Source organism: Pseudomyrmex gracilis, unplaced genomic scaffold (assembly GCF_002006095.1).
Source record: "Pseudomyrmex gracilis isolate BER0280 unplaced genomic scaffold, ASM200609v1 scaffold_69, whole genome shotgun sequence".
Lineage (NCBI taxonomy): Eukaryota > Metazoa > Arthropoda > Insecta > Hymenoptera > Formicidae > Pseudomyrmex > Pseudomyrmex gracilis.
In genome coordinates, this window is record NW_018020653.1 from 20,527 (window position 1) to 37,638 (window position 17,112).

At 44.5% G+C, this 17,112-nt stretch overlaps 1 protein-coding gene across 5 annotated transcripts in view; it reads right to left on the reverse strand.

Annotated features, from left to right (window-relative positions):
* The window catches only part of LOC109854514 (basement membrane-specific heparan sulfate proteoglycan core protein-like), a 161,076-nt gene that overhangs the window by 13,147 nt on the left and 130,817 nt on the right, over positions 1 to 17,112 (reverse strand). For all 5 annotated transcript variants that reach the window (XM_020427671.1, XM_020427670.1, XM_020427674.1 and 2 more), the window contains one exon: positions 213 to 423. In XM_020427671.1, coding sequence (XP_020283260.1) covers positions 213 to 423 — 211 coding nt within the window. The remainder of the gene's footprint in view (positions 1 to 212; positions 424 to 17,112) is intronic.

Sequence of the window (17,112 nt, forward strand, 5' to 3'; positions counted from 1 at the left end):
ATAATTTTTTTCTTCAAATTATCTAACAAGAGTAAAAAATTTACAAAAAAATATTAAATTACAGTCTCTGCTTCTAAATTAACAGTTTTTTTTTTTTTTTAAATACACGCAGCGTATATTTGGAGTCTCATTTTTGTTCTCAATTAAGCGATTCGTGAAAGGGCTATAGGGCGTGGTAGACATCTAGAGATTTGGCGATTCTCGACTTTTACCTTCGACTTTTAACATGAAGGCTAGGTTCATTTTGGGCTCGGTGTTAACCTGGCATTCGTAAACCCCCGCGTCCCGCGGCTGAACGTAATCGATCTTCAGCGTCCATTCGTCAGTTGCGTCGGGATGTTTGACGGAAAATCTTGCGTCTCCCGTGTAAACGTGGGACGATGACGTCAGGATATGCAAATCCCTCTTACGTATCCAGGAGACCTGGAAGCAAAGTGAATGCTCGATTAGGCTCTATCCGCCCTAAATCTCGACGATCGATTTACCGAATAATTGACACACACACGCGCGCATGTGCAATTCTCTCGATTTAACACACATACACACACACACACGCACGCACACACACACTTGTCTTCTCAGTTTGGGGTTTATCGTTGGAAAATTATATAGAAATTTACATCGACACATGTTGTTTGTTTTTCACAAAAAAAATATGGTCTCGTGTAATAACCTACGTTATTACTTTTCAGTCGCAAACAAAACTATTGTGTCATCTCGCACTTTTGAAACGCGTACGGTTTCGCGAAATCGACACGGAATTTAACGCAACAAGAGACCGATTGGTTCCCGGTCGGAACTCGAATTCATCGAATGACAGCAATTAGTCGGTTGGGCGATTAATTGACTCTCGGTTTTTAAACCGAGGCATCCATTTATTTGATCAATTATGTCGTCCGTCTACCTCCTCTCTTTCTCTCCGCACTTGTTACATGATTCCCTTCAAAAAGCGGTGCTTGATTTTATCCCCGTTCTATTGTTTGTCGGGGAATATTTTGCCGATCCGAATTCGCGTGCGGTCGCCAGGTAGGTAGGTACATGCGCGCGCGCGCGTAATTTGCCCCGATGATCGTTTCGAAATATAAGCATTGTTACCAATGCTTCCCGCGCAAACGCGCATAACGTGTTAAGCGCCGTTTTGTCCGCGTAAACGTTAAATATTGTCACTTCGCGTCGCATATAAATATTCCGTTCTATCGATGTCGTTGTCGATTGTTGGTCGATCAAGCACGTCGCGCTGCGTGGCGATAAAGTGAATTACCACGTTGTTACATCAAAATTTTAGTATAATCCGAAATTAGTCACAGCTTGGTACAAACACGCCGCCGTGGACATTACATAGTTTACATCATTTATTAAGCGCGATAAAGGGATTTCGCGCAACTTCCGCTGAAATTCCGGGATTTCCTCTCTCTCTCTCTCTTGTATAGATTTGTAACTAGCGCGCGTTGCAAATAGCGCGGACTATTTTTTTTTTCGAGTCACGAATTTATCCCGACTCTGATTTGTTTTAAGCTTTTTGTTTATCTCAATTGTCCTTGTTTTTCGATATCTCTTCTCGCGATATTTCGAATGAAAACATATCGCACCGAGGTCGCGGAGCGTACAAAAAAAATTTCAATCCTCATCCTCTCCTTTAATCGCACACAAATCGCGCGATATCGCTTTAAAGAGACGACCCGTATAAATTTAACGCAAAACAAGAATTTCTCTCCAACTCGGATGGGGAGGAAAGGGGGGGGGAAGAGAAATCTTGCGATCTCGCGACGAGCCATTCCTACGAATCGCTCGAATCCCTCGGATACTTCGAGCCGATACGGCGTCGATATCGATGGCGCACGTATAACGATCGAATTGGAAAAACGCATTAAGTCTCCCCGCGCCCACGGGGATGGCCGTTAAAGGTTGTCTCCGAGAGAGATAGAGAGAGAAAGAGAGAGAGAGAGAAAGAGAGACAGAGCCACCCCAACAATTATAGAAGTACGTGTCTCCGAGCAGCACAAGGCGCGTCCCTTCCGACTCGCTATCGGAACCGGCACTTCCAACCCCAACGACGGGGGGGATCGTTAAACGTATGTTCTCCCCAGGAAGAGGAGGCCCTCATTAATTATTCCCCGCCGCATCCTTCTGGAAACCTCAGATCTAGAGTGACGTGATCCTTCCGCAAGAAAGGGAGACGCTGGATAGACGAAGTTCCTCGATATTATTAAGCGACTGATAAGGGTCGATCTTCTATCCAACGCGTTTTGTATGGCAACTCGTCCTCCTCTCGTCTCACGCCGCCTAACAATACCATTGAAAACGGATAATTTTGAAAGAAACATCAAAAAGATACGTGCCGGTAATAACGCGTCTGCTTTAAGCGCGCCCTGAGATGTATTGCGGATTCGGACGTTTTTCAAAATTTGTTCAAAGAACCGTCGTAAATTGATGCGCGCGGCAGTTGCGAAAAACCGACTGTGATTTTTCCAGAGATTTCAGAGAAACCCGAAAAAGGACGGAAATAGGTATGGGCTTTTAGGTATAAATTAGGAATGCGCTCCCTCTTTACATCTCTTTTATCGCCCATATCTCTCCTCCCTTTTCCCTTCACCTGTGCGGTTATCGTTTCGCGCCTTTTACATCTACAGAGGGTGCTTTCCGCCAGGGAAAATTAAATATCCCTTCCAGCTCCTACGCTTTGCCCCTCGAAAGAGGTCAGGAGCGTTCCCGTAACTTAGCTATGAAAATCTTATAGTTCCGAAGTCTCGACTTGCAACCGAGATTATACGAGAGAGAGAGAGAGAGAGAGAGAGAGAAAGAGAGAGAACACGTTACGTGTTCGACGTAACGTTTTATCGTGTCTTCCTGTAACGACGATAAAGAACAAATACCGTAATATAGTTTTACAATAACGAAGTAATTACACTAATTAATAATAAGTATATAAAAACACATGTAAATAATTTTTTATACGTTAAACTAAATCACGAAGCGACAGAAAAAAGCATTTATTTGGTCTTAGAAATCAACGGGTTCTCTGGCGCACGAAACGCGGTGAATGGTAATGGTGAATAGTCGAACAAACCGCATTCCTCTTCTTCGAGTTTTTTTTTTTTTTTTTTTTTGCTCGCCTCTTCTCGCATCCCACAGGAATATTCAAAGAAAAAAGAGAGAAAGAGAGAGAGAGAGAGAGAAACGGAAGAAGAGAGTGCAAGCTTACGACGAGCCGAGAGGTGGTACATAAAACATCTCTGTGCGCAATTTGCCGGGCGGTAACCAGCGCGCGAGCGAGCTTTCAGTGCCTTTGGCTTTTCGTCGCCGCTACGAAGATTTGCCATTTTCTGCTTAGGTCAACTCGAAAGCGCTCTGGAAACGCGCCTCTTTGTGTACGGTTGTGTACATGTGTGAGACCGCACGCGCCGCGGTAGGTAGGATAGGAGGTTTCAAGCGGCGCTATCTCCATTTCCCTTTAATTCAGAAACCCGGCGGACGAACTCCGAAGGGATTTATACACACGCGTAATGTAACTGTCGAGTATGTGAGTGAAATCGGGCGAAGAGGTTACGTTGCAAAATGGGACGCGTGCTTAAAGCGAACAATTGCCTTTCCCCGGCAATCTCTCCCCGACCGCGCTTCGCGGAAAATCTTTCTCTCTGGACGCGTCTTCTCGTCGTTCCGCGGGACGACATTCCGCGACATTCATAACAGTTTTGTCAACAACAAACTGGTGAATAAAGAACAACTGGTAAATAAAGAACGATTGCGATTGCGATTTTTTCGATATTTTCAATTTTTTTTGCCCTCGGCGTAATCGCTGACGTCTTTTACCGCGGGGGAAAAAAAAAAAGTAGAAAACTTGTTCGATACGCGAGCGCAAGTTTTTTTCAATATCCATTCGCTGTAATCTGGCGGTGTGTGTAAGAGGTGTTTCCCGCGCGACGACTCTTCAATGTCGATACGAAGAGAGATGCGAGTGTCTCCTCCTTCTCTATCTTTCGCGCGCGAAACTGGAGATAAATTCTATTTACGGGGAGTCTCAATATACGAGTAGTCGCACTTTTGCACAAGTTGGTCGACGTGCTGTGTCACAGCTATCGGGTTTTTCCCGTTTTCTTCTTCTTTTTTTATTTTATTTTATTTTATTTTTGAGTTTTCGCGGGATCTAGGGACGCAGTCAGACGTGTCGATCAATTTGGCCGAGAAGCAGCTTGTATCCGCGCGCGGTTCTCTGTCTCGAGCGCGAACTAACAGACGCGTGACAATATCGACTGACGCGAGTCGCGAAAAAACAACGAAAAGGGAGAAAGAGAGAAAAATAAATATTTAAGAGACAGCCGCGTCGGTGTGACGATTCTGACGCGATCAATTTGCACGTCGAAGCTTTTTGCGCGACGACAAATTTTATCGCTCTTTGAGGTTAATTCCCACCGTAAAACAAAGTTTACTCTCTTTGAACGTACAAAGACAAAAAAAAAAAAAAAAAAATATAATTGAACAAAATACGTATTATTTTTATTATTATTATTATTTGGGGTTGCTATTCATTTCTTTCTCTTGCGCGAGAAATACAAAAAAAAAAAAAAAAAAAAAATGTGCAACAACAAGACAGACGAAAAGAGACGGTTATTTTGGTTGCAAAATCGCGAATAATCAACGAACGCGTCGCAATTGTTTAACGCTCGCGCTAAAAGTTTTCGCGAGCAACGTTAATACCCCGGTATAACATTGATACATTATACATTGTAGGCTATAATCGTTTCTCATATCTCGTATATCTCGACGTATCAACCGCGCGCGCAAATGCAACGAGAAGCGCGTCATGCTAGAACATTAGCAAAATCCATCCGACCAAAACTGCAATGGTGTTGCCACATTGATCACCGCTGTGACGTACTCGCGAAATTGTCAGACAGTTCACAGCGTTCGCACGCGCGCGCGCGCGCGAATCATTTCGCACGGCCAACAACACCGTGGTGGTGATGATGCTGCCGTACCACCACGCGATTATTTTATCGCACGATAGTCCGGTATACCGGGCGATAGAAATTGGAGGTACCAATTAGCAGGTGGTATCAATTTAATGGACGCTCGGCATCGTTCGTCATCGGCCGCCACTGCGACGAAACGCGTCCGACATGGGCGTTGATTATAGTCGCCGTCGTTATTGTCGTCATTACTTGAATACCCCATCGGGGGTCGCTACTATCCCCGCCTTCCCTCTGGGCTACCCTCATTTCCCACGGCGCGTCCCTCTTTTCCCCTCACAATCCATTCAATTCCGCAATGCGATCCTTCTCTCTCTCTCTCTCTCTTTCGTTTTTGCCACGGGATGCGCGTACGAACGAACATTTATTCGCGATAATAAATTAAATTGCATTTTGTGTGCAAACAAATTAAAGCTTTATTAGAACATGTTTGCGTAATGTTTTGTAACTAATTTTATCGGCAATTTCCATGTTAAATTTTGAAGCGGAAATCTGCACGTTTCTCTGCGGGTTGATTAACAGAGATGCGTCATCGACGGCACGCTGATTTTGGAAAATGGGGTTTTGTAATTAACACGTTGTGCGAAAGCTCGGCAGTCTGATAGACAATATTTCGATCACGTTGTTGTACACGCGGAAGAGTCAAGACGAAACGAAATCCAAAGCAAAAAGTAAAGACGAGATCTCCGCGTTTGTTTTTTTTAATTATCATATACAAGAAACAAAAGTTGTTTTTTAAAAAAAAAGACACATTTGGAAAAATTAATTAAAGTGATTTCTAATGTTAAATAACCGTGTTACTGGTAAATATAAACTCCGATAAAACGAAGATTCCGAGAGAACGATGTTGCGAAAGTTTTGTAAAAGTTGTCATTGCGAGATTAATGCCGAACGAGCGGCGGAAGCAAAGTTTTACAGAACCGTTGCCTCGCCCGAAGGACATTTGCGCGTGGCACGAATCCAAATTCTCGCGGAATCTCTCTTAAAAGGGACAGAGGATGGTCGGGTGAGACAAACAGCGCTTCTCTTTTAACGAAGTAGCTCCGGGCGAGTTGCGCGCCGCTATCTATCGCACCGTTCGATTACCGACACCGAAATAAGAAGCGCACGAAAAGCGCGAATAAGGGGGAGAAAAAACTGAGGCGAGAGAGAGAGAGCCGAGAGTTTGGATTAGACGCGGGAGAAAGGAAGCGGTTCTGAAAGAAGACGTACGTGTGAGAGGCCAGGAGGAAGAGAAAGAGGAGTAAAGTGTGAAGAACGAAACGGCTGATTTAATGAAGCTGTTTGTGAAGGCGAAGTTGTTAAAATAGGTTCGATTAGGTACGTCTGTGATGAAGCTCAACAAACAACAGAACACAGGAGATAAGAACAAATTGAATTGACGTAGAAGGCGGTGTGAAGTGTTTCCGCACGAAACAAAATTATTATTATTATTATTATTATTTCGATATTCGGAAGTAGATGAAGCCGAGCCAAAGAATATCAGAGCGAACAAAGATCAAACAAAATAAAAATAATTAAAGAACTGGATACGCAATTTGTTTTCTCGGAGAAAATAAATAAATTAGAAAAAAAATAAAAAGAAATAAATATAAAATTATAAAGAAGCCATAGTAATTTAGAAAGTATTCTACAAAATAATTATGTTTTTAACAGAAAGTCTTTTTCTTTTTTTTTGTTAAACACAACTTTGTTCTTGCTGCATTCAAATAAATATATTCAAGAAATTTCGATTGTGTGTGCGTGCTATTTTTTATGTTTGCGTGAGAGAGAAAATGGAACAAAAAAAAAAACAAAAAAAAAAAAAAGACTGCAAAGTACCTGGAAAGAGGGAGTGGGTGGTTTAGCTTGGATTCCGGTACTTGGAGCAGAAGAAAAACGTGAAAGAGCAGGAGATATTGGAGGGTGAAATGGGGAGAAGTAGTACAGGCGAACAGTCGACTCGAAGAGACGGCAGCTAATTAGTATTGGAGCTCAGTACGCCTCTTTTGCAGCGCGAGGTGCGCTGCCCACCCCCGATGGCGCGGCGGGGCCTGAAGGTGTTGCTAGGGGTGTCTTGGGGGTAGTTCTCGTTAATGAGCCTCCGGTAACGACGCCTTTTTCCTTCGTGGCCATATATCCTGTCGAGAGGCGCGGCTCTTACCAACCGACCTGGCGTATTCTCTCGCCGTTGGCGCACTACCACCAGCCACCTCCTTTATCGCACTGGATCATCCCACGGTACTTTATGGCGCGATTTTTCCGAGAGAGAACTGGACGAATATTCGCACTGCCATAAGGTTGATGCGTCTGAACGTTAAGAACGATAAGCGACGTTGAATACGGCGCGGCGGCCATTTCGCGTTGAAAAGCACGACGTGAGATCGCGTAATTGAAGTACCTCGTGTAAAAGATCCAAGAGAGAGCTTTTAATTTTTTAAAACATATGCAGCACACTTTAAAAAAAAAAAAAAACAAAAAAAAACAGAAAAAGAAAAAGTCAGAGCCCGAGACACAATGTCAACTTATCAACCTGTTCGCGCAAAAATTGCGCGTCGCCGAGCGAAATTCCAGAATCCATCGGAAACTCGAGACTTTCGGAGCGAGCGAGAGACGTCGACATCTCGCGTGCGACTCTCCGCGCGCGCGAAGTAATCAACGCGCGCACAGCCTGCGGGAAACTTTCCCGGGGAAGAGTTCTTGAAAAACATGCTCGCTCGCGCTCCGCATACGCCGAATACGCTCGGAGGCGTCTTGTGGCAAAACTTGCTCGATTCCCACGACGCCTCTCGAGCGCGGGGTGGGAGAACGGGGATCTCGCGAAATCGCGATCACGCGCACAATAAATCTAAGCGGATGGTTGCGTGCGCTCGGCGTGCGGCCAATAAACGATTCATGCAAATTGCTCGGAACAGCGGAACGCTGTCGCAATACAAAAAAGCAACGCGAGAGCAGGTGTGAAATGCAAGAACGTATATAGAACAACGGTTGAAAAATGCAAAAGTGAAGAGTAAACGGCGATTGTCAAACAACACGTGGTTTATGGCGAGAAAAAAAATGCTCGTCCTTTCCCCCTATTTAAGCATATCGTTCGAAAGTTAAAAAACGAACGTGTGTGTGAGAGCAACTAGTTCGTCAATCAAGAAATTTGAAACAAAAAAAATAGACTACAAACTTGTTCGCTTCATCGATAGCCAACGGCGGCGGCGGCGGCGACGGGTCATCGGGATTGACGGCGTTTCCGCGCCGGATGAACAATTCGGAGCGTCGAAAACCGTTTAGTAATTTACCGATGGAAATCGAATTAGCTGTCGTGAATTTAATGCACGCTTTCCTCCGTCGTTATTCGGGTAACCTAATTTTTTAGTTTGGCGCTACCGCGCTAGCGCGGCAGCTCTTCGATAGATTGCGCCCGAGCCGGGAGTGTTCGCACACACGTAAACACACACGCGCGCGCTCACTCATACAGAGACAGCCAGTGTGTGTGTGTGTGTGTGTGTGTGGGTGAGTGTGTGTGCACGTTACTCTATAAATCGTGCATTTCCCACGAATTTTCCCCGAGATCGTCCCGACCGCCACGACAAGCCTGCGCCCTCTCGGTACGTGCGCACGTACACACACACACACACACACACACATCTCTTGAATATATCGCCGCGCGGTGACATAGTAATGGCGGCTGCGGAGAGACGGCAAAGTAAACACGTGATCGATATTGTTTGATTTATGTGCAGCAAGAGCGCCGACGGTCACTGCACGATCACGGAGTGTTTTCGGAGCTTGCACATATCCACGGGATGGTGGCCGGGGGTAGGTAGGTTGCATCGACGTGAAGCACCGCGTCGAGAAATGAGAAGAGCGAGAGAGAGAGAGAGAAAGAGAAAGAGCAAATCAGAGAGAACTAGCTGCCTGCTCCGAATTTCTAATTTTCGATATTGACAACCGAACGAGTCGAGCAACGTCGCGTATCCCTTTTTTGCTTTTCTTCCTTTTGATGTGCATTCGCTCCCGTCCGTGATTCCAGCGATGGTCGACGGTGATGTTTGTTGCTTACGGTGCCGCACCGACGACGGAAATATTTGTGCTTTGTAATTTTTGCGCAAATTTGTTTACCTCTCTTTTGTATAAAGGGCGCACCACTCGTTGCTTCGACAAAGCATGTCGAATTAAATGCTTGACCTGCATTGTTTGTTAATGTATTTATTGTTTAACCGCGTTCTTCGGTCAATTTTTCTGGTCTGAGGATTTTTTTTTGATTGTTTTTTTCTTTCCTTTCTCGTTCGCAAAACGAATTGTCGCGTTGTCGCACATTTCGCAAATGTTTAAGCATCCGTCCGAATGAAATCCGGACGCGTTTTCTCTGATATTACACACAAAATGTGAAACGTAGTTTTATACAACGGACATTTGTTACACGCAATATACGCAGAAATGAAACTTGCACAAGAGCAGATATTGGGAATGTGAACACCCCGACTTCGCGACTCGCGAGCGCGGAACACAGAAGCGCGCTCGCGCGCGATTTTCACACTCCCGAAAGCACGAACACTGTCGCTGAAGAGTCGAGATAAAAAGCGGTCGCGCATTTGAAGAATTTCGCGATTTAATTTTTCACCTTTTCGTAATATCCGACGGGTCGGCGTATAAATAGGCGAGTATCTGTAATACGGTTATTCAAAGACTTCCCCGAGCGCTCCTCTCAACCGAAGCAGCCGACCGCGATCTCACGTAAATCGCTCTTTCTCCCGCCCGTCTCTCTCTCTCTCTCTCTCTCTCTCTCTCTCTCTTCTGCAGAAGCGGAAGTCGGAGACTCAGACGATTTCTCATCCCGGATGAAGAGTAACGCGCGTCGAGCTTTCTGTCGCTCGAGCGCACCGGTAAACACGAATCGCGCGCTCTTCTCCGAGACGAGAGAAGGAAGTTCTTTCTCTCCCATCCCTCCCCCTCTCCCTCCCCGCGCCTATCTTCCGAGCCGCGCGGCGAAGTATTGATCGAAATTAATATCGTCGCGCCGGCAGATACGTATCAAGTCCGTGACATAATTGCGGAGCGGAATGCGTCGTAACTCCGGTGCGCCGCGATGCGGCCAGATTTCACCCGTGCGGTCCCATTACATTGAATTTCACGTCCGCCTTGTACGTGACGTCTACATCGTCCAATGATTTATGTAACGTTACGTGATGCATTATTTATCGGGCGCTTAACCGACGAAGACGCGCGATCGACCATGCGTGGAATTATTCCTCGCGTAATACAACGTGGCCGTGTAGATTCGTTCGATTGACGCTTCGATGCTTATCTTTTTTTCTTTTTTTTTTTTTTTTTTTGAATATTTGATAAAAATATTTTTTTATACAAAAAGTAAAAAGAAGGTCTGTCCTCTTCAAAATCAGTTTGTTTTTTTTTCAATATGTTCGACAATCTTGTGAGACAATTTTGTGCGCAAAACGAATTCGATTTAGGGGCTAACTCCATTTTCATTAAACGCGCTCTCGTATTTTCGATAGAGAAATATTTTGGGTGACAATTGCTCTCTATCGTAAAGTCAATGTATCGCCGACAAATTGCGCAATAAAAGCAGCGACTCTCACATTACTCTTCATCTGCGGGAAGGAAGTTTCGTTCGTTGCGGTAAAAGGAACGGCAACAAAGAAAGGCAGCAATTTAAGACCAAACGTAATCCCGGGACGTGCAAAAACGATATTTGGAAAAGTCGTAAATTTTGCTGACGAAAAGTTGGAGGGTGAAACGAGGTCACGCCGCCGCAGCGGCGAGGAGACGCGTACAACATGCGCCCGTGTAGTTCGACACGTAAAACTAACATAAAAATTTATGTCGGCCCTTCGCGAAGAGACAGAGAGAAAAGCGAGTGTTCGCGAGCTCAACGTGCTTTAATGTGGTCTATAAATTACCGCAAATTTATTTATTACGAATAAGCCGCGAGTGAGCGAGGAATTTAATGTCTTGACTTGGTGTTTTTTTTATTGCGCATCGGATAAAAAAATTACATTGCGAGCTTCGTCGTCGAGGTGTGTGTATCGGAAGTGAAGACCCAGACCACACACATTCTCCGCGCGAGAGCTGCGAGCATAGATTTATTATTCCGTTCTCAATCTTGACGTTATAAATTTATATATTGCTCGCGCGGATCGCGAGCTAAATCGAAATCCGAAGACGATGCGCGACGGTCCTCGCACGGCGGCAATACATCGTATCCACGAGGACTTTCTGCTAAAAGATGATCGAACCGATAGCGTACGTTCAGACGGAGACGCGCGGAACAGAGAGAGAAAAATCTTCAGCGGAAAGAAATACGTCGCGGACCGCTTGATACACTTTGAACGCATTTTCGACTCTTCTCTCCTCTCTCACAAACGTTTCGACGACGAGAAGCAAAAGAGATGTAGAAGAAGAAAAGTGTCAAAGCCCGCGCGTTATTGTCCGAAGCACGCACATCTTTTTCAAATAAAATGCACGGAACGAAAACCAAAAAATAAGAAAGAGAATTTAGTGTCGATGCTCTAATAAATTTGCAGGCAAGCACAAATGCAGTCGAATGAGAAACAAAAATGCGTTTTGAATAATATTTCATAAACGTGTAACAAAAACGCGTTCACGCACGATAAAAAACAAGGATATTTACGCGCGCACGTTAAACAACGAATACACAAACACACAAACACACACACACACACACACGCGCGTCCGTATCGGATGCGAAATACCGGAATATAACACCGCGATGTAAAACGAAACTAATCGCGTGGCGAGGCGGGGTCTGCCTGGGCTCGCATTTGTTTAACGTAATTAATGAACATATTGGGGACGGAATAAACTAGAGGGCGCGGAAATACACGAGGGAGCTTTCGAAGAGGCATCAGGTTATTTCATTATTTCTGCGCAAATTTCACGCTGGGTCAAAATAAAGGCACACAACGACGCGGAACAATCATACAAATTCAATTGCTCTTAACATTTGACTCAGTATAATAATGGGAACCGCTCGTTGTTGCGAATCTCTAATTCGTTTTCGCAATAATAATAATAATAATAATAATAATTTTGCGTTGCGCCCAAAAACCGGCGTGCGCGCGACATATTTATCGACAACTCTGATCGCGCGCACAAGTTTCCGAATCCTTATAGATATCTTGTTGGAAAGTGAATGAGAAATGGTCGAGTTCGTCGCCACACCGTTGTGTCGTGTAGGTACAAGCGCTTGCGGGATTAACGGCGTAGGTAGCGGTGCACGTCGCGCAGTAGTAGTTACGATGTATGAGTAGACGTGCGAGCTTCAATAACGCCGGGCAGGTAATTAACCTTTAAACTCTGTCCAGAATAATCGATTCCATTAAGAAGACGCTTGTAAAGTTAGCTATCGAAACGTTGCACATAAATTGACCGCTTAAGCACGGTGCGCGCCGCTGATAATAAAAACCTTTTCCATTCGGACTTTCGTTAATTAGATTTGTCAGTTTTGCTCTCTTTCTCTTTCTCTTTCTCTCTACTGTATGATAACCGCGCTATATAATCTGTTTTCAATTATCCAGTCATAAAACATCAGAGAGAAGGGGGTATGAGAGAAGAAGTATTAATTGATTTACGAGAGAAGACGGACGGTGGAAACAACGAGTCTCGGTTACGCGAACACTTTAGATAACGTTAGCGCGATCTCTCCTCGCGGAATCTCTCGTGGGTTTCTCAGAAAAAGAGGAGACCGGCACGAGAGAGAGAGAGGAGGTTAGAAGACGCGCGTTCTCTTCTCTAGGATTAGAATAAATCCTAATCTAGAGCGGGTTGTAAAGTCAAGAAGGTGAATCCACCCCCGGCGAACAACAAGCGCGGAGAAACACGCCCGAGAACGAAAGAAGAAAGACCGAGAGGGTGAAGGAAAGAAATAAAAGGGAGAAAATCCTGTGTGGAACGCGCCGCGCGCCGTGTGTGTCTCGGGATACTTCGCTTACGTCCTGGCGCTACTACCAACTACGCGCCATTTTCTCCAACATCTCGAGACGTCTCTCTCTTCGCTCTAGACTCTTGTATAGATATTAGTCCCTCGTGAGGTGAACGGTTGTAAATTCTCGAGGACACACACTCGGTGTGTGTAGATTCGAGCGTCATAGAGCAAAGACCGCGCCGAGATTGCGCTCTCTCGTCCGTGTGCGCGCTCGCGGGAGGAAGAGATTTCAGAGAGACGTACGTAGTAAATGCACTGGGTGGATTTGATGGCCGTGGAGATAGAACATTATAACACACACACACACACACACACACCCGTCCGAGTTCTCGAGACTCTCGGGCACGGGTCTCGTGTTAATGGATTACGTCAACGATAAGGAACGAAGAACAGCGCGCAGACGCGTAATAAAACGTTTTATTTCCTAACAGCGTGAATTAAGCAATAGAGCGCAAGGAAACAAAAAAGTATGAAACGCGTTACGCAAATATAAAGCACGGCAAAAATTGTTCTTTCCGTATTACATGCACTTTTGTGTGTAATTACGTTTTGTTTGTTTTTTATTTTTTTTTTTTTTTTGTTTCGCAAAACGTGCTCGCCGTTCGTAGTTTTTCTCTCTGTCTTTCTCTCTCTCTGCGCGAGAGCAAATATAGCACACAGAAGGCCGCGCATTCGCGAATGAACGATGTTGCAGAAGAGAGCGAAAAGAAAATATCCATAATTAATTAGTCATATACGAAGGTTTTTCTTCACTTTCTTTTACGCTTCCAAAGCTTTTATAGCGCGCGTAGGTATTAATATATTTTATTTTATTTTTTTTTTTGACGTGTAGAGGAATTATACATTTCTGGCAAGCAAGTTGCGCTCGGATATGAAACGAATGTGTCTGACGCAGTGACCAGATGTTATCGCCTTTCGCGCGGAGAAGATAGGAAAAGCGGGTCACGTATTCACGGGTGGCTTCGAAAGAGAGGAAATATTCATATGCGTAATGCGCTTTATGAATCTTTAAACACAAACACGTGACGGAAATACATTTTCTCGAACCGAGTCACCGAGTCGCTGACAGTAAAGAGTTAATGCAAAATAAATCCATCTTTAATCGCGCGAGCGAACAATATATCTCGCAAAAGTTATTGTTTTACAATTCCGTACTTGCGTTTTTTTTTTTTTAATGATTTTTGTTTTAGTTTTTAAATCACAAAAAACAAGCGATACTACCACCAGTTTCGCTCTTCCGCGACCACAAAGAAATGTTTAAGTACTCGCTTTTTTTTCTCTCTCTCCCTCCTCCAGACGTTCCGTTCCGGAAGCGCAACAAACAAACGCCCGCGTTCTTCCGTGCTGATGCACTTCCAGAAGCGGGACCGCCAGAAGCGGCCGAAACGCAGCAGAGGCAAATACACGCACGTTCCCATGGCGATGGGTGGAAGTACGTAGCTTGTAGCTCATCCGTGTGCAGCTGTACATTACACGGGTTCTCGGCTGTAGCGGAGTTAGTAATGGTCGAGCACAAGGCAAACAAAGTATATATACCGCCGCCCGGTTGCGGAGGTGGCGGTGAGTTCCGGGGGTTGGATTTGGTTTAGCGATGTGTTGGGTTAGGTTGGCGTAGAGAACGAAGAGAGCCCAAGCGGGGTCGAGTGTCGTACGATATGATACTCGGCCGAGCCACGGCCGAGCGAGCGTCTCGCAATAAGTATACGTCGCGCGCGCGCGAGTACTCTCTAAAAATAAACACCTCCCTTTTGCGCAAACACACGCGCCCGTGTGTTTGGTCAGGTCCGAATTTTCCGCGCTCGCTTTGAAAATTCCGTTCGCTACGTCAATCTCATTGCTAATGGCGAAATAAAAGGAAGGTAATTTCGAATCGGTGAGGGAACGACAGAGAAAGAAAAAGGAAGTTGTTCTTTCATTTAGTTTGCGCGGAAATTACTTTCCAAAGACCTCCGCAACGCCAGATCGAATCAGTTGCGAGCAATTTTACGGCTGTGGCTGTCTTAACGCTCAACGGACGATATTGCCGTTTAGAAATGTGATTTGAGTTTGCTTTCCTTTCGAGATTAAAAATTAAAAGATTGTCTGTTTTTTTTTTTTTTTTTTTTTTTNTTTTNTTNTTTNTTCCGTTTTGTCAAAAATGGAGCACGCGAAATTGTGAAAATTTCTAACGGGAAAGAGATTTAAAATACAAGCATTTTATTTTAAATGGAAAGAGAGTTCGTAGATAACACTCCGCTATTTTTATATTCCACGTAAATATAACGAGAAAAAAAAAACTATTTTATATTTAAAGTCTGTTACGCGAGAAATAAAATTTATATCGGATTTATCGAACAATGGACATCGATTCTTTCTCAAACAAATCCCCGCGTTTCTCTCAGTCGAGCATAATTATCTCTGCGAGACGATACAACATGGCGGAGACAATTTTCGAGATTAACACACACACACCCTTAATTCTATTTTCCGTTGCTTGTACTTTCAAACAGAGAAACTCATTACGGAAAATTCTTTTCGGGAGAATATAAGAGAAACTTGTTTACTCGATAAAAATCGGATCTTCTCCTTGAGCGTTCGTCCGAACAGTTATGGAAAAGAGAGACGGATCCGACCAAACAAACAATCGTCTATTATAAACGGTGGCTTTGTAATCGCTCGCGAATCCAAAACGAATCAATCGCCGGCGAAGTTCTCTCTGCTCCTACCCGCTCTCAGGCTTCTCCTTCGGTCGAGCCGAAGCAACCCGCTGATGATTATATTTTTCTGCCCCGAATAGCACCCCCGTAGCATTTCGTGCGAATTATTTCGACGGTAAATTTCATCGCAGACACAAATGCGAACCATTCGGAAAACGATAAAATTCACACACGAAAATTGCGATAAAATATAAAAAAATCAAGGTACAAGAATTAAAAAAAAAAAAAAAAAGAGAGACAGTAGTGCAAAAACGACGTTGAAAAAAAAAACACTATCTCGTCAAAAATATCATCTTGTTAAGTTTAAAAACTGTCTATAAACTAAACAAAGATCACGGAATCGTTCGTTCCCGTCGCGCGACGAGTGATGTAACTCAACGATGTGCTGCCGGGCGACTGTTCCATTCTCTGGTATTGTGCCGAGAGCATAATGGCTTCGAGTAGAAGAGAGACTTTCCTCAGTCTTTCCACTCGAAAAGTCGAAGAAGCTGATAAAAAAAGTACGTTACGAGAAAGATGAACGAACGACAATAGCGAGACGAACAGGATCCCATAGAGTCTCTCTAGGCAGGGCTTCTCTCTCTCTCTCTCTCTCTCTCTCTCATTATGTTCTCTTCGCGGTCATCTCCCTGTATTACTTCCTTGTATATCCCCGACCGACAAGATAGACATTCTGGCGTAGTCGCATAGTCGCGAGTCTCTTCTTTGAATTTCTTTGCGCACGCCAAGATTGCCCATACTGTGATAATTATTAGCAACGAGGCTTTCTTTTCAAGAATCACCGATCTGCGAATAACAAATGAGAAAAACTCGGAGCGCGGAAAATGAGGTCATGAGGAAGAAACGAGAACCGATGTTTTCCCCCGTATCGATTCGCGTCTCTCTCTTCGATGATGTAAAAAAAAATATAAAAAAAATCAAAACAACACACTGTTGCTTCCCACCGATGTGAGAACAATTTCGAAACTTCAATCAGTTTTTACTATTGGTCTCGTTACTGATTTGCGTCTCTCGAGAGAGATGCAATTTTTTGTGCGAACGAACGGGCTTTTTGCGACGCGAAATAAACAAACGAAACGTCGCTGATTGAAAGTTGACGCGCAAAAATCCGACGAGCAATTCGAATCAAGCAATTCGAGCCGTTGCTTCTTCCCCAAAGTCGTCGGTCGACTTTGAATGAGGGAACGACGTTGCCAAACATGATTATAGTAATAATACGGGGCCGCGTATAATTATCCGGTCAGGTAATAATAGTTCCAGGTCAGAGCACGTTTACTGGAGCTTCGCTTTGAAAAGCTTTGTGCCGCGCCATGCCCGAGCGGTCAGACGACAGGGATCCACTAATAGGCCTTCAAGAGCAGGAACGGGGATTCCCAGAAAGCCCTAACAACGAACCCGATTTATCCTTCGTTCTCTGTACGTCCTTTGCCCGGATTTCCAGGGTCTCCGAGTTACGTTTCTCTCTGTCTCTCTCTCTCTCTCTCTCTCTCTCTCTCTCTCTCTCTCTCTCTCT